Genomic DNA, 24,593 nt, shown 5'->3' on the forward strand with positions numbered 1-24,593 from the left:
ATTGAATACGGTTATTATCCTACCCCGACCTCTTCCACTAACAATCCATTTGCACAACAAAAACAGTCATTTTCCAGACTGCACTGCACACACACGTATTCAAGTGCTAGAGTGTGTGCACACACATACGAAGTCCAATTTCTTGACATTCAACAATTTCTACTACAATCAGGCTCCAATCAATCTTCATTTTCCAGGAAAACTGATCTATTTGCCAACTACCCTACATAGCTAGTGTTTACCTTGTTAATGAGGTTCCTTTAGTCTCACATTTCCTTTCCCATCCCTTTCATCTCTGCATGCCCAAATCCCACTTCTCTCTCAGAACACAGCTTAAGTGCCACTTTCTCTGATTCCAACAGCTAGCAGTAATTTTCCACTTTTTGAAGTCTGAGTGCACCAAATCTGGTTCACTGCCGGTGGGATTCACATTTCCTGCTTCATTCTGTACTTACGTTTCAGTCAGTCTCTTGCCCATTACATTGTGGACAGTGGAAGGAAAATAACATATGTGATGTGTGATATTTCACTCTAACCCTGAAGCTTTGTGCAGTAAAGGTATTTAGCAGGTAGTTGAAAGAAGAAAAAAAAATAAGTGAACGAATGTCCTGAAGAGAAGATATAGTTTGATTCTATAAACATTGTAAAACTGTTTATATTTCAGTGAAACCCTACCTTTTATAGGAATTAAAAGACTTCAGAATTTTCTGATTCCATTGTACATTTTGGCACTTTTTCTATTCTCCTATAGCAGGTGAGTCTAACCCATGATAATGGTGTTTCACACAATAAATTTTATTTGGTGCCTACTGTGAGTAGACTCTGTCCTGGGCAGTTACGCTATTTAGTAAGAAAGAGGGTTTATGTTACAGTTGGAGGTGGCTGAAATCACACTTGTTAATAAGGAAACAAAAACCAGTGGATGGTGCTCAACTCTATGAATAAAATACAAGATGACAATGGGGTATAATTCTGGCAAGAGGCACTATGAGTGAGTGTTCTTTTGGACAGGTGGTTGGAGATAGTTGGTGTGAAGAAGCAGCATGTAAGCAGAGATGTGATGAGAAGGATCCTGCTCTGATCTGGAAGAGTGCCAATTACAGGCAGAGAGATCATTTATGACAAAGTCCCAAATGCAGGACAGGTTAGTCTGTTGAGAAACAGAATGAAGGCAGGAATCAGTGGACTAGGGGAAGAATGGTATGAGTGTAGCTTAGGGGCTAGATAGACAGCCAGATTATGTGGGACTCTGTAGGGCTTGGCAAGGTACTTCAGTTTTATTTTTAAGTCTAATCAAATACATGTCTCATGAATTGAAATGACATGCAATATACAATTTTAGATTAGAGTCTCTGCTGTGTGAAAGATATTGCAAATGGCCAAAAGTGGATCCTGGAAGACTTACTAGAAACTGGGTGAAAAATCGGTGGTGACATGTCTTGGACCAGGGGAAGGAGGGTGGAAATGGAAAGAAATGCCCAACTGAGGGTAAGTTTTGGAGGAAGAGCCAATAGAACAAGCTGAAAATAAGATGGGTTGGAAGGAAGTGATTGAAAGAGAAGAACAGAGTATGGATTCTTCCCAAATTTTCTTCCTAAGTAATCATGCATTCTAACCTCTAGTCTCTGTAGCAGTTTTAGTTACTAGCATTTTTGCACAGCACTTCATAATTCACTTGCTATTTTTTTCCATCATGCTTGGATTGTAAAATTATAGAATTTCAATTTTGGATGATACCATAACATTCTTCCTCCCACCTGACAAAGTCGAACTCATCCTTAAGACTCATCTCTTCTATGATGATTCCGCCCTCTGGGAAGACTCAGGAATAGCCCATCTACATTATTTGTTGCACACGCTTCCATAATAGCAATAATTTTTAAAAGTTTTTGAGTAAATTATTATCACTATCACCAATCAACTAAGCTCCCAGAGAGCAGAGAAGTTTTTAAAATCTTTGTAACTCTTATTACAAAGTATTTGCAGAATGAGTGATAAGTACATAAAGGAAAACAATTGGGTGATTTCCCTTTACTTGAACTATGGCAACTGGTTACTGCATCACTTCTTAAAAATCTCTGGCAGTCACCTGAATGCTTACAAAGGCAGCCTATTCCATTCAGATAGGTCTAATTGTTGGGAACTTCTTATACTGCATTAAAATCTTCTTAGAGTTTTCACCTTTTATTTTAGTTTTATCTACTTGTTAAATGGATAAAGATACGCCAAATGCAAAATTCCTTTTACCACATTGCAGTGATAAATGAGTTACAAAAACTCTACAGAGAATATCCTTGCACTGTACAGGAAATAGGACTAATAGGAATTTCATTAACTTCCAGAACTCAGCATTATATTTATAGGGCTCTGAACATTCAATTTGCAAGAAAGAGTATTATGAAACATATATTAAGGTCCCAGAAGGAATAATTAATCACCAGCATCACTCAGAAGTGGGTAAAGAATAGGGGGAAAATATCACTGTCAGTCATCCATCTTCCCATTATAGAGGGGCTAATTATCTTTAAATATCAAACGTATGTGTGTTTATACCTATACATGCATATATATGTCTTTTAAACTTATACTACTTAAAAGCAGTTAAGCATTTCCATTATAAATGAGTTCAGATTGAGATATCTGTAAATTTGCTACTGACAGTTTCCCAGCCAGAATTTTCCTGGTAACAAGACCTCTTACTTCTATACATACAGAAATTCGAACTGATAAGCAAAGGAGGACATACTACAGACTCAGGTATATATGAGTTCCAAGGCTAACTCCTACAAGTCCTGTGACTTTAAGAGATTATCATGATTCTGACTTGAAATCGCTGCTTCTTCATTTCCGCAAAATGGGGTAACATCCCTTTCTCATGGGTTTATGGCGAGAATTTAAACATAAATCTTGCAACACAAAGATGTGCACTAAGTACTCAACAAATACCATTATAAAGTAGTAAATTGTTACTATTATCTTAGCAAGTGGTTAGCAGCTCCAGAAAACTCTGTCAGGGATTTTGCAAGAAAAATTCTTAAATGATGTTGAAGCGGTCAAGTTGAAAGGCTACTGGGGGTCACATAAGCCAAATGACATGACTCTATGACAGATCTTTCACTGACAGCTAAAAAGCTTGAATATTGACTACTCTACCTTGAGAGGATACATATTATCATTTATAAAATTATTCTGAATTTATAAAATACCTCAAGCAACCTTTGCCTCATGTGCAGATGATGATGTGAAATCTTCTTATTAGATGGTTTTGTTTGTTTTCAAATACTTTATATTACTGATAATAATACAAACAATTACTGACACTTATAAGCAATTTACTCTGAATCTGGCTCTGTATTAAAGTCTTTTCACAAGATTGCCTTATTTAAACTTTAAAACAACTGTATAGGTAGCTATTCTATCTCACTTTACAGAATTAGAAACTGAAGTTTGGGGAAGGCTATGAGGGGAAGGATATGACTATGTCTCAGGTACTGTTCTAAGCCCTAAATAAATATGAATTCACTTAATCTGCAAAATAGCCTTATGAGAAAGCTTCTGTCATATGCACCCCCATTTTACAGATTACAAAATGGAAGCTCAGAGTCTTCAAAAACATACAAAGTCACATGACTAATAAACGGCATCATCGAGATTCTAACCCAGGTAACCTGGCTCTTGGGGCCATTGTCCTAACAGCACAAGGTGCTGTTTCTGACCAACGGCAGAGCAAACGGCCTCTGCGGCCAGTAATCCTAGCTGCTTGGCTATGTTACATCACTTATATAATTTTCATTTTAAAGAGGGCAAATGGAAACTCAAAGAAGCTGGGGAATTTGGCAAGGTCACACAGTGATCCACATTTTAACCTCTAAGCTGTGCTGTTTCCTCTTTTAAATAGCAAAGGTCTCACTTTCAAACGAAAATCACTAAGTCTGTATCCACTGGATAGATTATTACAAACAAACAGAAAAGCTTGTTGCTCCTTATAGAAAGAAACTTGTAAACTAGTGGATATATTCTTTCTGCTTAGATTTATACTTTCCCGTGAAATTCATCTGTGGTGATTCAACATGACTGATTTTTTTTTTTACAGAATATATCTGAGATCCACAAGTGTGCTGTGCATGACATATTTTAAACTTTATAATTTGTTCTTATAGTTTTGAAATGTGGATTATGATTTTGACATCTTAATTTCTCCTCTGTCAGAGAGGGTCTCTGGAGTTAGACGTATCTGCAGACTCCCATGTGACTCAAATACAAAGGCTTTAAATGAATTATTGCTACTAAGTCAGAATAGCAGACTTAAATGAGGGAGCCCAAGACCTGAAATACAATAATTATACATTTGTTTGCATGAGTATATAAAGCCCCAGAAAAAAGGACTTAAACAAAGCACTTAGGTTTTTTCATTGAGGGAAAATAAATCATTGTAATGATTTTCTTTACTTAAAAAACCATACATTTAATAAATTTTTAAACCACGTACTCTTGACCTTTTCCTAATTGCAGCAGGTCTTACATCCTATTTTTCCTGTTGTCAAACTGTACACTTGCCCAAAGTGCAGACATTCCTCCTCCCTAACCATCTCCTTACTGAAAGGACAGTGAATAAAAATGAAGACACAGCAACACTGATTCATTTCTGATTGATTAACACTTGCCCCAGAACAACAAGCAAAATGTTCTCTTTTTGTAACTGTCTAGTAGAATATATATTTAAAAATACAGCATATGGTATGTATTTTAATATGTGAAAAGTAAAATATAAATAAATATATACAAAAACAAAGTTAACAAGGTATAAATATAATCATTATATAGATTATTATTTTTGCGTAGAAACATATGACGCTGTGGGAAATTAATATAAATTTGATGTTGAGAAAGCAATGCCTTATAAATAACATTTAAAAGACATGCACAAAACCCCAGAATATAGAGTATGCATCTTATATGCATCATGTCTGTTACTCTTCCCAACTCTGCAAGGTTGATCCTATTATTCCTATTTGACAGCTGAAAATAAAGAGATAATTAAGTTCTTTCTCCAAAGTCATATAGATAGTAAATGGCAGAGATGGGCATTAAGTCTACATCTGCCTGGTTCCAGAGCGCTTCCTCTTTACTATTATGGTACACTTTCTCCCATGGGTGAAAACAAAAATATCTCTAAACCTTATAAAAATGAGAACTATTTTAAAAGACTAATAATAACCATGACAGTAGTAGCAGTGAGAGTAATAGACACAGGAGAAAGTCATGGCATCTGGGTTCTATTTTGCCTTTGACAATAAATAGGTTAACTTTCAAAGGCAGATTCTAGTTCTTAGGTGGAGGGGAGGGGAAGGGAGGGGAAGGGAGGGGAAGGAAGGGGAGGAGGGGAGGAGAGGAAAGGGGGAAAGGAAGGGGGGAGGGGAAGTGGGGGAGGGGACTAGAAGGTTGGAGGATACAGGAGGCTTTCTCTTGAAAAAATCCAATTCTAAATCTCTATCTTCCGAATGAAATTCTGTTCCAAAATGCCCATGTGAAACAGGACTCGGCAACCTCCCTGAGAGTCAGTGTGTACAGCTGTGGACGTGCAGGGGCCGCCTTACCTATAAATGAAGGGAGCCACCGTGGCGGTGTTGGGGTGGCTGTGCTGCTGCTGTTGAGGGAGTTGGACAGCACCATTTCCGCCCTGCGCACTGCCTTGTGCCCCGGGCGCGGCACAGGAACCAGCCAGGGAAGCATGGCTGGCCTCCCTTCCTTCCAGAGGAGCAGGGCAATTGGATGTGCTTGTTTTCTCAGTGGTGATGGGCTTAGATGAAGACTGGGAAGGGCTTCCCTTGGTAGTCCTGAATTTTTCCGACTCTTTGCTTGCTGCGCTGCCAGGGCAAACGGTCTGCTTCGCCGTGGGCACCTTGGAGCCAGGTTTCGGAATCCCACTGGAGGATGGGATTAAGCTTTCCTTCTTGGCTGCCGTTGTCTTGCTGCCCTTTGGGATTAAGCTTGCAATTTTAGAGGTCTTTTTTGGAGCCGGCTCCATCACCTGATCTCTCTCGTCCTTGACTGGTTTTTCAGTGCACACTTTAGTTTTGTCCCTGCCCTTTTCCTCTTTTTCCTTTGGCTGTAGCAAAGACTTTTTATTGCTGAGATTTTTGCTTCCAGCTTTTGGAGGGGTTAATTTAGGTGACACTTTGGGGCTGCTATTTGTTGAGCCACCGCTGTTCAGACCACTGTTAAAACCTTCCATCTCACCAGATTCAGAAAAGGCATCGTCCTCCTTCCCACCATCACTGAGTCCTGAACTGGGAGACTGTGGGGGGCGTAAAGCAGTCCGGGCGTTGACCAGCTTGAATTTCTCAAGCATGGATTTCTGTCCCGAGGGAGCTGTTTTGACCCCTTCTGAGGCAGCGGGCTTCAGTCTGTCTGCAGACGGTGTGGGGGAGGTGGCCGGGCTCGCCTGCTTCACGGCCAGCATGGTGGAGGTGGCGCTGTGCTTGGCGTTCATGGACTTGCTGCGCCAGGGCTTGCTGGTGCTGGGAGAAGGGATGGCGGAGGCAGGGGGCTGCCCAGCTGTGCCGGGGGGCTGCATGCTACCATTTACACCTGAAGATGGCTGAGGTCCTTTGGAGGAATCTGGTTGTGGTTAAAAACAAACATTGTTTGAAGGCTGATTAGTTTTTGATCACTTACATCACACCATTGAGCGTACCTAACTACAGGCCCAGAGAAGACTCTCCTCTGAACCCGGAGCTGACATGCTATGTGGCATTGATCACTTCTGTGATGCGGCTGTGTACCATATATCAGACATTCCATGCCTGAGAGGCATTGATTTTTAGGGAAAAAAACAACACTGTTTTCCCCATTCCAAAATTAGTCTTACCCAAATTAATTTTGCTGGTCACAGATGCCTAAAGATGAATAAGACACTATCCCTCACCAACACAATTCTCTGTATTTCTTCCAACTACTGCTGGAGCTCACAGCAGTAAACAGATATTCCACGTGGCCTTATAAAACAAATATTAAGAAATTGCCTTAACTAACAAGGAGCCTGGCTTATTGTTATCTGATTAAATCTGCTTTTGAATCATGATTTAGCTTTTTGTTAATAATGTTTATTTTTACTTGTATAAAATAAGTATTCAAAAGTATGGTTATATGGATCAAAAGTCTATTAAGAAATACATATATATAGTAATACATATAATTTTTATAACAATCCTATAAGGCATATATTAATATTATCATCCCAATTATATAAATAATTTTATAAAACTGAAGCAAAGAACTTACATAAGCTGTCCAAAGTCACTCAGCATGGACTTGAACTGATTTGAGAGGCTGTGCTCTTAACTAGCACACCTGCAGCCTACCATAGTAGCCCAACAGACTTTAAATTCTAATAAAAAATCAAGTTACTTTTTGGAGGCTATAAGAAAATTAGGCCTATTGTCATATAAGTACTTACAACGCAATAGTGTTTACCTACTTTCCACTCAGAAATCTCACTATGATAGGAATTTTTATACAACTGTTTTAGCACTGATTAATGCCTGATTTCAAGTCTTATTTTTAAGCATGAAAAACTAAAACAAAAAGATTTTATAATAGTGTATGGAATAAAAAAAAATAACTGAGTTTGGAGTTAAAAGGTCTCAGTATAAATGTTAACATTTGGGAACTATGTAATTCTGGTCATATTATTTACCTTAAGTTTCATCTACCGTAAACCTTCCTCTTTCATCCTTTTTTCTGAGAAATGGAGTGATAAATGATTAAATTAAATATTTATGTAGAAGAGGCAACATTGCTCCTGCTAACATACTAGGTATTGACAAATAAATGCAAAGCTATTTTTGATGAAATGTCCAAAGGAAATATTTTATTAAAAAAATCTTTTCATAATATTCAGGAAATAGACTCTATTCAATTCTATTATTCATAAATATAAAACTACAATGCTTTTACTTTTAAATGTTTTCTTCAAAGGTATCAAAATGCATGATAAACAATATGAAATTAAGCCAACTGGTATAGAGTAACTGTCTTACCCATTTTTCAGAATAAGAAATTTACAGACAAAAAAAGTTAATAAAGAATTAGAGACAGGAAAAGAGGTTGAATTATTAGTTAAACATTTGTGTGAGTTTTTTTTTAAGTGTGCCTAATATAATACAATAGATTTTTGAAGTTTATATTAGCAATAACAGTATAGACAAATGTATTTTATATTAAGCTTTCTTAAACAAGTTGGTACACCAACATTGACTTCTCATTCTCACTACCTTTCTACGATTCCTTATTTTAACTGGTGAAAATTAGTGTTAAGACTGTATATATATACACTCTGGACTAAAATGTAGTAGTTTACTGATAAGTCAAAATTCTTACATGACATACTTAAATTTTAAAGCATATGATGATACACTGATCTTTTTTAGTATTCATGTGAAGTGTGCAATTGCATCCATTTCTAGAATATTTGTAGGACTCCATTTGGTATACACAAACACTAAGGTGTTTTGAAAAAACTAATTTGACTAATTCCAGACAAGTCCAACAAGAGTCAAAGCGTCCACTGTCTCAAATACGCTCACTCTCTGTGAATGGATCTCAGTCTTCTACTTCTATCTGTTTTAAGTATAGGTAATTCCAAATTTATTTCACATACAGATCCCTTTCAGAGCCTGTGAACATTTTACCATGATTTGAATCATTCTCAGTAGCAGATACAGCAGGTTGATTACCTATGGGTAGAAATGCCTACCAAACACTTCTTCAGAATAACTCTTACTAATTAGTCAGGTCTCACTTTGACCTCACTTCCTCTGGGAAAAAAACAAACACAAAAACATTGTCCCCACCCTCACCTCTGACCCTCTACCAAGCACCAACTTTGGATGAGGTGACTCTGCTACACTCCTTGATAGCTAATTTTGTCTTCTATTATAGCCATTGTAAGTCCACTGTAATCGCCCATTTTCCCCACTGCACTGCACGTACATTCCATAAAAGCAAAGCACATGCCTGTATTATGCATAGTTTTATACTGTGCACACAGTACCTACTATGTGATGAGCACTGAGCTATTTGCATACATTAGCTCAATCCTTCTAACAACTGCATGAGATTTTTATTTCCCTTATTTTGCTCATGAAGAAACTGAAGCACAAAGAGCTTAAGTAACTTCGCCAAACTGAACACAATCTGTAAGTGACCAAACTTAGAAGTGAACTTAGCTCGGTTTCTAAGTTAACTCTGTCAACCACGATACTATTTTTCAAATATATAAGGATAAGTACAATGGCTTATCAATTATAATATTATTCAACAAACAGAGGAACAGAGAAAATAGTGCATATCATATGAATGCCTTTAACAGAACTTAATGAAGTGAACTTTATTTCTCAGTTACCTAGATTCAACTGGAAACTAAGAATAACTCCAAACAAAATGAATTTTCTCAAGTTCTGTGACTTGTAGACATGTCCATGCATTTCACATAGTGACTTCATCATTTTGCTGATTTCTCTCCAACATATATAGCTGTATTTTTCTACTATTTACAGAAATATTCATCAATATTATTCAGTTCCTACAATCTCTAGAACTTGTATCTAGCACATCTGTTAATATTTACTTAGTGGCTATTCTGTGCAAGACTCTCTGGTCTCGTCAAAGGGAAGAAACCAGACTCATAAAAGATGAATGGCATATATTAAACATTAAACGAGTAGGAGGTGGGAAAGAAAACGGTAGAGATCAGAAGTACACAAAGGGCTGTACAATATTAAAAAAGATCAAGGCACATAGCTAAGGGAGATATGCAGACATTCAAGGCAGCAGGGATATATTTTTGTAGGTAACTATGTAAAAATATACTCCATTTACATTTTAAAAATACGTACATACATATAGTGGGACGGAGTTGGAAAGAAACATCGTATCCGCCCAAAATCAAAGTACAGTTTATTGTGTTATTGTTAAGAGGAACATGATGGCATCCTATTGAACTTATCTTCCTTTTCTTACATTGATCTCAAAAGTTATTTGTGATATTTCTTATTCTATAATGAAAAGAATATTAATAATTATTACAAATATAAAAATGCTGACTGGCACGTTATTGAAAGTTCCTTATATTATTTCACATTAGTGATCCCAACAACCTGATGAGGTGGGAAGGGCTCCTATTTCTTTTCTGTTTTTGGTTTTGTTTTGTTTTGTTTTTTTTTTTTGACAGTTTCATAATCAATTACTTTGTCTCCCTTTCTTGGGGAAGGGCTCCTATTTCTACTTCACCCTTATGGAAACCAAAGCTTTGAGAGCTTAAACAACTCATTCAGTGGTGCCCAGCTAGTGAGGAGTGTGTGGTGGAGCTGGGATCTGACCCCACGGGGTGTGATGCTCGAGCCCAAGCTCTATAATCGTCTTAGAATGTCTGACATTTTAAGTGTTTAACAAAAGTGGGCTTAAACTTCAATGTGCCCTTAAGTCACTGAGGATCCTACTGAATGCACATCGTATTGTGATTCGGCAGATCTGTGGGGGGTGCGGGGTGCGGAAATTTTGTATTTCTAACAAGCTCCCATAGGATGCCCGATGCTGCGGGTCACAGACCATGTTTTGAGTTAAAATTTGAACAGACTTGGAAATCACAGCAATTGCTGACATTCTCAGCTTTAATGAGTTCTTTCCTATGACAGCATCCATATTGGCTAAACTCACTACATATTCCATAGCTGTGCAGAATTAATAGTCCCCCTGAATGCTTGGAAACTGGTGGTGAAGGATCCGTAAAATCAAAGGGAGCCCATCAGGTATACCTAATGTCCTTTATAACCACATATTTAGTGCATGTCTTCTTTGTTTCTGTAACTAGGTTAAGAAATCAGGACGGACCTAGAGATGATCATACTAACTGAGTTAAATCAGACAGAGAAAGACAAGTGTCATATAATATTACTTATATGTGGAATCTAAAAGATGATAGAAATGAACTCATTAACAAAACAGAAACAGACTCACAGACATAGAAAACAAACTTACGGTTACCAAAGGGGGAAGGGAGTGGGGAGGGATCAATTAGCAGATACACAACACTATATACAAAATAGACAAACAACAAGGTCATGCTGTATAGCGCAGGAAACTCTGTTCAATAACTTATAATAACCTATAATGAAAAAGAATATATATGTATAACATAATCACTATGCTGTACACCAGAAACTAACACAGCATTTTGTAAATCAACTATAATTAAACGAAAGAAGTCAGGGGACTCCTACCCTTTTCTGCCTGTGAGCTTTGGTGAAGATGAGAAGAGAGGGTGAAAAAGGACCAGTCAGGATGCTTTGTAAGTGAGCAGACATTAGCTAGACAGACTGCTGGAGGAGTTCAAGTACAGAGGGATTTCAACATCATGACACCAAAAATGAGACACGAGGGACTCCAAATTGTAACACCCATCTCCAACCCACAGTCATGGTCACAGCAACAGCTGTGAAATCTATCTTGGAGGAGTACACACATAAAAGAGACTTCTCTGAGCTCAACTCTAAGTCGGTCCTGAGCTCACCTCCATACAGCAGCCAGGAGGTGCTTCAGGTTTCATTAAGAGCACACATCATAGGTTACCCTGCACCCGGGAAGCATTGGAATAATGAGCGTCTCCCGGGACCCCTTACAAGAAAGGCTGTACAGAAGAGGCTCGAATGGCAGCATCCGCAGCTCCTGCAGAGTGGATGCCACTGCCTAGTCTCTGTCTCTGTGCCACATGTATATTCAATAGTGTGTAGCCTGGTCTCACGGATACGTTTCTGAGTGTTGTTAACTCAGCTTCCGACTATGAATGAATGGTTTCCTGGGTATGTGGCAGAGAACAGGTATCCCTGCAATAAATCTGTGTCCTGCATTTGCAGGGCTTCTCTGCCTGTGGCTGATTCTAATCTCTGGCCTCCAAAAAGAATGGTTCCTCCACCTCCTCTCCCTTCCCTCCCCTTCTTCTCCCACCCACATCCACCACCACCAACTCCGCTACAACCAAATATGACTTGTCATCTGCTTGCTTTTCCCAAGTACTTTGATACATGGTATCACATGGCAAGTCTTCACACATGCATTTGATTTAAACCCGTAATAATCTGCAACATATGTATGACTTTTCTTGCTATAAATGAGAAACTTGAAGAAAGAGAAAGTAAGTTGCTTCAAATCAGACATATAGTAAAACTTAGAGAAGATAGACTCAAAGTGGAACCCTGGCTTATGTGACTCCAACATTTGGTGGCTTTTGAGTCTCCTTTCCAAACGTTTGCTGCTGGTATGGCTCTCCACAAAGCCACATGTTTGACACAATGGTGAAGGTAACTGGGTAACACCCTGAAATGTGGGTTTCCATCTTCCTCAATGAGCAGAATATAAATGGGGAGAATGTCATACAAGACACTCAGTATTCAGTACACTGTATACTCTCTCCTTTGGCATCCTACTTGGCACCATGCTTCTGAGGTGATGTAAGAATACATTTTAATTCCTGATTAGAAAACATCTACATTTTGCAGACTTAAGTTTTAGTTATTTCATTTTCCAAAAAAAAAAAAAAGATAACTTGGATGACCTGGGAAAGATGCCAGTCTAGTTCTAAAATTAATACATGGAGGTAAATGTGGCAGTCACAACAGGCATATGGGAAGTTTAGAGAAAGATGATGGCTTCAAGAGCTTAGCGCCATGTGGCCAGCAGTGCTACCAGTCTGTGAAAGGAGCAAGGGACACCTCAGTCATTTCTCTCTCCTTCACTGAGTTATGTGCTGCTTAGAGCAAACCAGCTTTCACTCATGAAGCAACAGAAAATACACAAAGTAACAACAACAACCAAGATGACACCAGCATCACTCTTTCCAAAGTAGTCACTGCATAGCAGACACTGTGCTCAGTGACATACATGGTCCCTGCTAAATATGGGACAGCTTCAGCATCACAGATCATTATGGAAGGAAGGGACTGATGAATCAACGTGACCGTGGCAGTGAGTGTGGTGAATAATTAACTTAGACTCTCATTGTGCAATGATATACCAAAATACGTTGAATATTTTGAAAGTTAAAAAAAAAGTAGCATTCAAATTTAAAGATGTCTTGCTACCCACTGGCCCCTAGTCACCTCAGCACACTGTCTTCCATAAACGATGGTTTGCAATCATCCATTTTATGATGACTCAGGGAAAACATGGGATAGCATCACAGGGACCCTAGAGGAACTGTCTATCCTGCACATGCACATACTGTACCATTTGTAATGGGAAAGTGCAGCTTTGTGGAGTATTGCAAAATGCAGGGAGGCTTCAATTTACCAGCCAGTTTTTTTTAAAGTATGTAATGCATGTACAGGCATGTATAATATGCATACACCTCAGTGTGCAGGCATGCACACATACATAAACAACATACATGCCCAAGTTTGTTTATTCAGATCCCTTGATTTATGTACCTAATTATGTTGCCTCATGAAAATTCCTAAGATTAACCTGAAATTATCATGTTAACATTATATTGTATATTTGTGTAAATATTAAGGAAATAAAGCAAAAAGTCACGGTGGAACACATAATTAAAACCTGAGAAAAGGAATACAATAAATAAAACATATGTGCATTGCCTTGAAAAGAAAATAAAACAGTTCAGTTCTGATCTTATAGCAATTTTAGGGTAATTAAAAAAAAAGTATGTGAGAACTATATAACTATGTTTTAACGGTCAAATTCCATGACTAATGCAACATTCACATGAAACCTACAGTTTTAAAAAGTTCAACTTCAATGTTGCCAAATTCTCCGTATCAATCCTACTAAATCTGTGTTGAGAGTAAATCAAAGAAAGTGCTTCCACAACAGAAGATACTTTGTTAGAATTCAGGAGGACAGAAGAGGAGTCTCCTCTTCAGTAGATGAACAGGTACAAGGTAAGAAACACATGGGAGAGACAATTAAAAAGACGGTAGCAGGCCTGCTGGTACTGTGGCATGTTTCTTAGCAACACAGAAAAACATCCCTTTCACAACAAACTCTGTCAAGGAATTAGTGTTTACAGATCATAATTCAGAAACTGAATTCCAAATAAAGCTAGAGATATTTACAATCCAAGTAATACTAAACTGTTCAGCCTTTTTCATATTTATCACCTACGTTTTATAAAACAAGAATTATTTCTTAATTTAATTTGCTTCAGGCATGTAAAATGTATGTTCAAATGAACCAGGGTATTTTTTTTTTTAAAGATCCTTGATTTCCAGTGAACAGATATTTGGTTTTTCTTTAAAGCGTATCCCTGTCTAGAGTAATCACCTAGGCTGCATGGGCCAGTTGACAAATGCTGGTGTCAGAGCATATTTTTCATAGTCAGTTTCTGAGTGGCAGGTCACCGAGAGAAGAAACTCGGACTTGCACAAGAAATGCTTCCCTGCAAACAATGGTATCTTCATTTCACCATTTGTTCTGAGAAATTTGTTCCCGCTTTCCGACAGACTGGCAGGATGGTATTACTTTCCATTTTAACATTTCTATTTCAGCCTTCTCTGCAAGTGATAATTAATCTGTGGCCATGTTCACTGACATTTTAATTCATTCGGTAAGATGAGCAAACTATTTTTTCAATGGCATTATTCAAAAAAAATGGTATTAGACGCATTTGAAGTGCAATTTGTGATTCTCTATTGATTTTCTTTCATTAGGTAAGTCACACAATTTGCAAATAAGCTCTTTTTACAACCCCATACATGCGAAACGCTACTGGGCTTTCAACAGTATGTTTTTTAAGAAGGAAGTGAAATTATTTTCAGTGTGAATAAACATTTACTATCTATTACAAATTCTCAAGATTCCTCAACTGAGTCATAAAACTCATCATCTGAGACTTGTTATAAAAAAAGTGGGAAGTACATTTTCACTTAGAAGCATTCAGGGAGCACATTTACAGATAGTTTGGTTAATTTTTCAAGTAAGAATAATTTATTAAATTTAAATGTTATAATTTCTATTAACTAAAAAGGAATGGCAATTAGAATACTCAAGTTAATATCTTCTGAATTATGTCATTATACTACTGCAATCTTTGAAATTTCTTGTTTAATTTTCACCTTACTTGGTCACGCCCAGGATATATGTATAAACTAGTTTGTCACAGAGATCGACCTGTCAGCATATGGAATCTTATATTTTCATATTTTATGTTACCAGTACAAATCTCCATGTCAAAAAGGTTAAACAAAACATGCTCATCCAAAAAAAAAAATACCACTGGAAGAGCCTAAAGGATAAATTATAAATTGTTTCGTATGTAACATTTATTTTTATTTTGTTTGTTCTTGTAATTTAATATTTTGGAAATAGAAACTAGCATGACACAACGATTAACTTAGAAGCAGTGATACTGGATTACTGACATGAAGTTCTAATTCCATGTTAACAGAAAATGCCATATAGTGTGTAAAACAAACTACAGATGGCTGGCTGTATTATATCCTGTAATGCCATCCATGCTTTAATTAGTATCGGCAGTTTACAGGTATTTAAGGCCTACATTCGATGTATCAGAAATATTTGTGAATGGGAGATCATACACTTTAAATGTTTTGGAATTTTACTTAGTTGGAATTAAAAGTAATGGCTAATTCACCATGAAAGCTCTTGTCTTTTGCGGTCTACAGGCACCTAAGGAGCTATGCTTATTATGGTCAAAAGCCTCACAATGCTTGTCATCTGTCTCCACCTTGTGGTTACTGTAAAGATTGCTACTTTCTAATTTTGCATTGCATCCTAGACAGACCTAAGAGAGGCTGAATGGCTGTGGAAAAATATGAATACTTGGTTACCTTTGGATTTTTTTCTTCTACACACCAGATATGTAGAAAAGCATCTGATGTGGCAGAAAAACACATTATGATATCAAAGTGTTAGGGCATCTAGAGCACTTCTAGGTCTCTTTCCTAATGTTATTAGTCATTTCTTGCAAAAATATTGTATAATGTAGTATCACGTAGCCAAATTGGAACCCTGAGCAGTCCACTCGGTAAATCTCTGTCTAAACACACCTAGTTGCCCTTAGAATTTCACGGCACATACAGGCCTTGTATGATACTTTCTAGGAAAGTTACAAAATAAGGGAGATGTTCTTCCGATGAGAAACTGTAGTCCCCTACCTCGCTTCAAGAGAAGTATAAGTCTTCAGTGATGTTTCTTAGTTTCTCAAATCAAAGGTTTTATACTTTATTTTAAAGCAAAAATCCTAACTTCCAAATATATACTATTTTCTTCTTTTCCCATTCAACTCAAGAACTGGAGCTATTACAGGAATCAAGATACACTGCTTTGCTGACCAGGGATTTGCAGCCTGTCCAGTTTTGTTTTAATGAGTAGGGCATTTCCGTAAAAGTGTCTAATTCATAAATCACCCCTGTCAATTCATGTCTGAGTAAGAGAAGTCTCATCAGATCATTTCTATGAAACAATCTGAAATGACCTAATAGGAGCAAAGAAGTTTCTACCTGGTTGAATCAGTGGAACCAAATTTTCCAGCTGTTCAACTAACTAAGTCTATTTGTCACTTTTGAATTTCATGCCTTGTTTCATGGAGACTTAAATACTATGAAGAGAAGTTTTAATGATTTGAAAACACTCCATCACAATCTGTCAGAATGCCAGAGCCCCTCACTCAGTCACACTGCTCTCAACAAGATAGGTTCTTGATATTCTCATGGTTTCGATGTAAACTGCACCACCTCCCACTTGTAGGCAGACTCCACAGGGATGTCTCAAGCCAGCACCTCTTTAAATACACACTGTGCACATTACAGAGAACTGCGCATCATAGAGTGAATACAGCTTTAACAGACTTCCACTAACTGTCCTTTCTTCCTGTTGTGATTTGATACGTCTATCACACACGCTTTCAAGAAAATAAAACAAACATAAATAATTTGTCTCTTATAGGAGAAACTCAGGTCATTATACTTATCTATCCTGCTGCTTTTCAAAGATTAAACACCCTTCATAATTATGTCTTAATTTTTGACACTCCAACCGTTAACTGCCTAAAACATTTATGGGACTGATGTTAACTAAAACTATGGATTCAACAAAATTAAGTATGGATTTATAATTTCAGGATAAGCGTTCATAAAAACATCAGAAGACAAGTGAAAATGCTATTTATAGACATCCAGGAAGAACTCTTTTTGAGAAACAGATTTTATACTTGGAGGTAGAATTAACCATTTTAATATAAATGACTTTATTTCCTGAAATGTTCTTTAGGTAAGAAAGGTCCTGTAAGAAAGCAGGAATTCAGAAGGAGACAGTAGGTAATATCAGAAATTTCACTGCTAGCATTCCCATTCCCAGTGCTGTAACACTGCTTAAATACTAGATTTAGCATGTCATTTACGAGACCCATCCTCTAGGCTTGTGTCATAATGATGTAATGGGCGAACGCTTACCTTTTTCACTGCCATTTGCATAATTTGGAGGCTTGTTTTTGTCAATGCTGTTAAAGCTCTGACTTCTCCTATTTAAATTGGAGGCTCCCTGGACCTTGCTGCTGCTGCCTGCAGTTGGCACCCTAGAGGGACCTGGAAGCCTGAAATAGTATAAGAAAAATTACATCATTATTGTATATTATGAAAAGATAGGGAACGGGAGGCTCTGAGCAAGGAAGAGTTAATGGGAAAAATCATAATTTATGATGTTCTAAAACCTACTCAGCAGAAAATGGTGGTTTAAGTGACAAGTGGCTAAACACAAGGCTTGAGAATCTTCAGCAAATCTTGTTTCATAGATTAAAATTTGCCTCCAAACTATATTAATAATGCAGGGTAATAAGAAATAAATTAATCTCCAAAAAACTCATGCTTATCACAGCCCCGATGAATAAAACTGATTTAAAGGCACTATAACAATGACATGAAAAGCAAAGGAAATAAAACTACTTTACTATATTCTCAGGATATTAATCAGCTGCCTTCAGTTGCTGTTAAGGTGTTCTTCTCAACGTGTGGGGACATTGTTGTTTTCTTAAGTAGCTGTATTCTAAACTAACTTGCACATTAATACGAAGAAGAACAAAGTTATAGCGCAAATTGCAAACAGCAAATGCTTATGGAATATCTAAGCTAGTCAGTTAATCTAAAACATGGTGTGGAGGCCAAGGTCATGAGTTTGCTCATACTCAGCTGACCTGTCTCATGTGAAAACTTTCATCCTCTTGCCAAAAGTAAGCACCTAGACTTTAGGGGGTTATCTCTAATGAAGTGTGGCCAACTGATCATGTAGGTCACATGACAGGAAAGGGTGCAGGTCTCAGAAGAAAATCTCTATTAGTCAAATGACACTTTAAAAGGTATATACAATGAGAGCACCTTCAGCTGCCTTTTGGGTAGGAAAGACAGAACATGGGAAAATATACGCAGACTACCATAAAATTAGAGGACATTAATGATCTCCAGTTACTTTATTTGACCTATAATCATACATCAGTTTGGATCATTTATTTCACTGTTTAAACAGTTTCCGCATTAAAATGTCGAGTATCAATTATTTCAAGAATTGTGCCTAAAATATGCAATTACTATATTTTATTTCATGTCATCAGCATATATTCTGTATGTATAATAAGCTCAGTTCACATAAATGAAAAACTGGAAATTAAGAACTAAGATTGGCATTCTAAGACACATTTAAAGACATGACATGAAGGGCTGCTAGCATCTTTGCTAGTATTTGCTGCCACCATGTGACTGTCATTGTGTACTGCTCTAATAATTTCTATTTTAAAAGAAAAACAAACAAAAACAATCCAGAACTTATAAATGTAGCAACAGATTTTTTTCACTGTTCTCCTTTACAAAATTTTTAAAATAAAGGAGCCAATATAACAGTTATATTGCCCGAAATCACAATTTCACAATCAGTTGTTACAATGTTCAAATTTTAACTCACCTTTATAATATTACTTAACATATCATCTCCATAGATTACTAGGAAATCAAAGACTTAACTATGTACCATAGACATTTTAAAAATAGTAAAAAGATTGCAAAATGGAATGAACATCGGGAAAACACAGATACCAGCTTTAAAACAGGAATGTTGATATCTTGGAATAGTTAATAGTTTCAAAATGTTGACTGTATTTTGGAGTTTAAATACATATGGTTAGTAAATAGTTCCTTCAGCTAATTTGCTAATTAGAGGTTATGTCATCCACAAGATCAGAATCTTTTCCAAATGACTCCAGCATTTAACTTTTGCTCAAATGGGTCTACAGGGTTTGTAAGTATAGCATGATAACCACAGACACCAGGAATTTTGAGTACCAGTGATTGCACTGTGTAGAAAGAACTCAGCGAATTAATTTGGCAAAATGTCCCAATCAAAATAAATCTGAGAACTAGTCCTGCAGACACAGCTATAGACTCAGAAACTTCGTTCCAAATTCACATGTATAAACAAATTTTGTCACAAAATGTGCCTTGCTTGCAATGAAACTTGACCTGTTTCTAGAAAGCAATTAGAATGCATTTTAATCTTTACTGTGACCCATGAAGCCAAGTGATATTTAGTTCTCAGAAGAACAAATTAAAACAAATTAAAAAATCCATTTGCTCTTCTCATTAGCCTAATTTGACAGTCAGCCAGAGCGCCAGATCATTCATCAAAGTAATAAAAAGAGAAATGAGAACAGAGTCAAAAAAAAAGAAAGAAGAAATAAAAAAGAGCGATGTTCTATTAAATCAAAAAGTACTTAAAATATATTTTACATTCATAAGTCTTAGAAGTAATAAAAAATTGTTACTGAACATGGCAGGTCACTGTTCTTTGCACATCCTAATTTGTATCATTTCTTCTGATTTTTTAATTAAATACCTTTTTAATTTGCCTCTCCAGAATCATTTTAATTACTATGGAAATGAACATAGAAAACCAAGGCAAAGGGAAAAAAGGCACATTCTTCAAGTCAAGGCATCGTAAGCAGTCCCTGTGGTCAAACACTGCATCGTATGACTCACTATTACAATACTGACTAGCAAACCACCGCTGAGATACCTCCCCTGTGAGTGAGATGGCACATTTAATCACATAATAATCAGGGGTGCAAAACACATTTGCTGTGGCCTCACTTAGCTGTACCATCATGCCTTCAGCAACTTAACATTTAAAAGTAATCAAACCCTGTCCACACATTTTTATATACCGGTATTTTCCAAACAGTACATAATGCATCGACATTTATTAAAATAGGCTGTCTTTGAAATACATATGTCATAAAGAAGGAACAATTTAAACTCTTATAGATACAAGAACAGTCTAGGCTGATCTGGTGCTAACTTCCCAAAAAATCTGCCATGTTTTTCAATTCTGCTTCAAAATGTGCAATCATTAATGCATGCTCATTTCAAAAAGCAATTACAATCTTGTTGTATAACTTCTGGATTTTGTGACCTGGAAAGAATGGGGTCTGCAAATTTAATTTCTTCCCTTGACTTTCTCTGAGCCTAGAACCTAGACTTCAGCCCAGTCACAGCACGATATATAACGAGCCTAAAATAGAAGAACCCAAACCCATGTAATGATCTAACACAACACATTCATCCTCAAGAAGGATGTCTGGTAATTTGCTTGGAAGAATTCAGTACTCTAAACTTTTCATCCAGAAGTAGGTCATTTTTTGAAAAAAAAAATTTAGAATGATAGGACAAAATATCACGGGGCATTTACTTTATTATTACTAACAAGCAATAAATTAGAGATATTAACTGACCTAGTAGGCTTTTTTTGACTGGTTGCAATTCCACTGTGATTAGACTGAGTTGCATATCTGGCTGCCAGACTGTATGAGGAGAAACAGAGAAATTGAATTAAAGAGATTCTTTGAACATGGAAAGAAAGTACAAACTTACAAGAAAACTATGAGTTAATGAAATGCAATTGGAACATGTATAAACATGAATAAAGGATAAATTAATTAGAAAATTATGATAATGCAACATATACACCATGACCTTTGATTATGAACATACCATGAGATAAGGCAGGGTACCACTGGTAATAAAGTGTGTCATCCATGACTTTAAAATAATGGCTGTGTGATGTTATTAATATTATTTTAAGTAGTATTATTCCATCTTATAGAAAATCCAACCTTTGTAAATGACAATGAAAACATCAGGAAAGCTAGTTTGACTTACATGATAGAAAGATCTCTTTCTCAAAAAGGTTAAAATGAAAAAAAGGGTATGAAATGAGAATCAGTATTTTCTTTAATAGACTCTTCTAATATGCTGTTTTAATCTAAATATTATTTTGAAAACCAAATTATTAAAATATTTGGTTTTTACCTAATAATTTCTGGTTGACCTCTAGTCCTAGACAGAAGGTTTTAAGGAAGTGATCAATACATGACGTTTCTGGAGAGAAAGATCTATGCAAAAATTGAGATTACATGGAGTTATTTTTCAAAAACAAACTGAACAACTAGTGATGACAATTTCTGGGCATTCTTGAATTACAATTCTTGATGATTTTAAAAATCAAAACCTTTGTCAAAAACACACCCAAAAGCATTATTTAAACCAAGTTGTGAGGAGCAATGGGTAATTTATAAACAAAATGAAGTTGTGTTTTAATTTAAACTGATTTCTAAATTTCCTAATGGTTCTGACATTAGTGTGCTGACGGATATAGTAAGACCCAGCAGACCTGGAACATGTTCACGGGCCCTGTGATGGCCACGGATTGACGTCTGAGTGGAGAATCACTTTTCTGGTGAATTGTGAGGCTACGTGAACCCAGCTGCTGTGCACGCGCAGTTTCCAAGGCCTCCAAGGAAACAGGAACAGCATGGAGGTGTTGGGATCGGGGTGGAAGGGACATGGGGAGCCCTGCTGAGGCGGATCCAGGTGTTTTACTGCCCAGCACAGGGTATTTCATCAAGAGAAGGATTGCTTAAGATGGTGACATGTTTCCTAAGTTAACCCTCAGTCTGGTGGGCAATGCAGGTCCTGGCTAGAGAGGAATAAATAAATTCTCATATCTAGACAGCTTTTCAGAGCACTTGTTTTTCACACTGGATATGTGGTATATTCTTACTTGTGTACAGTGCACTGTCTCCTAACTGCACGAGGCACTGAGACAACTGGCCACAGCTGGCCAAACTACATCAGCAACCATCACATCAGAGAACAACTGTAAACATAAAAACCAAAATGTTTCAAAGAAATGAGATACTAATTCAAAATTTAAATTTAAAATCACACAATGTGGAAAAAAAATCTGTGAACTTCCCGGTCTACTTTTTCAACCCAAGAATAAGAGAACTACCCAAAGGTTCACGACTAAGTCTTTTATTCTGTACCCTTCAAATTGAACACAAATAACAGCAGGAGAGATGCCAAACAGTGTACATGTGGGACTGAAACCACCCCACTGAGTTTTCTTCCACAATTTTAAAGACGTATCATAATTTCTAGTATAGAAATGGAAAAACAACAACAAAATCTACAGAGGTTAATCAACTTGGCAAAAATCAATTTGCTTTCGTGGCCCATGTGGATTTTCTAATTGATAATGAGCAAATATTCTACTTCTTGCCTATATTTTTGTACCAAGCCCTCCTACTTTCATGCTTTGAAACCTGGCTTCTGCCCTGTGATCCTCTTAATTGTGAAACTGTTATTTGAAGCACACAAGAGTTTTATAAAATTCTCACCATATTCTAATATCTTTGTATTTGCTCATGTTGTTCCTTCTGCCTTTCTCAATCTCTCTCGTTCATAACAAACACTAACAAACTCACTTGATTTGCCCACTATCATTCTTGTCCATCTTCTCTTTCCTTCACCAGACCCTCTTCCTTACCCATCTCCTAAAGACATGTTTTTTTCATATGCCATCTTTCCTCAAACACTTGTATGCATTCTTTCATTTGATTCTTACCTAAATTTTCAAGTAAAATCTACTAGAAACTAGAATTAATGTCTGCATCATATTCCCTGTCATCAGTATCAACTGAACAAAAGACTTATCCATTTCCATGACCTTCAAAATCAATTACCTCATGAAACGCACCATTTTTCTTTTTTCATCCCCTCTGAGTTCTAATCAGATCCTTTCTTTCATGTTTTAATTTCTGTTCACAGGATCATCATTTTCTTTAGGCTTTGGGGCTTGAAACTTCAACAGTCAACTCTTCCCTTTTCCTTCCTTTTAATTATTGTAGATGTGCAATCAATACCCTGCCATGCTGATTCGATGTCTACAAATTTATTCGCATCTGTGTTCTCCTTCAATTTTCAAATGTATCACACTACCTCAAGCCCAACACTTTCCACAATGCCTCCCACTTCTTTTATTTTTCTTAATTTTTTACCTGACTCTGGCTCCCCATGTAGGAGAAATGCATTTTTTCACACAGTGCTTGTAATACCATTTCCCTAGCTTCAGATTTACAAACAGACTCTAACAAAGCAGGTAAGAAGGTTCAGCTAATGCAGCTTATTAGTGAAATAGACACAAGGGACATGTAGACACAGCTCTGAGGCAAGTGGGAGCAGATAAATGGAGTGAGAACACCAGTAAACTAAGGATTTGCAGACATCTGGTTGGAAGATTTTGTATTATTTTCCTGAAATGTTGTCATATGAAATTCCCTCAAGCTAATGGGTGGCAAAAAGCATCAGAAACAAAAGTAAAAAAATAAATAAATATTTTGAGACTCGCTGTGGGTTCTACTAAAGGAAGTATCTGCTCATCTATCTAATAAAATAAAGTATCAAGGGAATGCTTTTTATTTCCCCTAACGTGAAAGGGAAGAGGAGATTAGAGACAGTCAGTAAAAAAAAAAAAAAAAAAAAAAAAAAAAGGATGAAACTCATCTGGTGTTCAATACACAGAAGGATCCAAACTGTCAGAACTACCTAATTCAGCTTCAGTGCAAATCCCCATGTGGAACTGTAATGTCTACTTATTATAGGGAAAGAAAGCTTCTCTAAATAAACAGGTCCTGAATTGCGATGACCTATTTTTATTAGCCACCAAAGTCCCAAAGTGTTGTCCACAGACCAATAAAATTGGCATCACCTGGCCCTTGTTAGAAATGCTGAATCTTAGGTCTCATCCCAAATTTACTGAATCAGAATCTGCATTTTAACAGGATTCCTATGCAAAATAAAATTGTAGAAGCTGTGCTCTATAGAATATCCACAAACGTTTAATCTTGGAAGAAAAAACACATTTTTCCAAAGTCAAAGAGTGCAATCTATACATTTCAAATTATGCCTCATTTTCTGTCCTTCTGCTGCTTTAGATACTGTTGACATCCTCCTTCTTGTAGAAATCCTCACCTCACTTAGCTTTCTCAATGCAACGCTCTCTCTCGAACTGCTCTTCCACCTTCTCAGATACAGATCCACTCAGTATCCCTACCTCCTACATTTTGTACCATGGCCATGGATATTTTCAAAAGCATAATCCTAGGCATCAGATAATCTATTCCTCTATTCTTTTTATATCAAATCTTCATTCTATACTTCAATCTCAATTCTAAACTC

General features: G+C 36.8%; 1 protein-coding gene across 2 annotated transcripts in view; it reads right to left on the reverse strand.

The window, feature by feature from the left end:
* Nucleotides 1-24,593, reverse strand: part of NAV3 (neuron navigator 3) — a 309,585-nt gene that overhangs the window by 162,069 nt on the left and 122,923 nt on the right. For both annotated transcript variants that reach the window (XM_072973357.1, XM_072973356.1), the window contains exons 6-8: nt 20,807-20,875; nt 17,487-17,626; nt 5,598-6,621 (exon numbers count right to left, since the gene is read on the reverse strand). In XM_072973357.1, the coding sequence (XP_072829458.1) occupies nt 5,598-6,621; nt 17,487-17,626; nt 20,807-20,875 (1,233 nt within the window). The remainder of the gene's footprint in view (nt 1-5,597; nt 6,622-17,486; nt 17,627-20,806; nt 20,876-24,593) is intronic.

The sequence above is a fragment of the Vicugna pacos genome, chromosome 12, assembly GCF_048564905.1.
Source record: "Vicugna pacos chromosome 12, VicPac4, whole genome shotgun sequence".
NCBI classification, from domain to species: Eukaryota; Metazoa; Chordata; class Mammalia; order Artiodactyla; family Camelidae; genus Vicugna; species Vicugna pacos.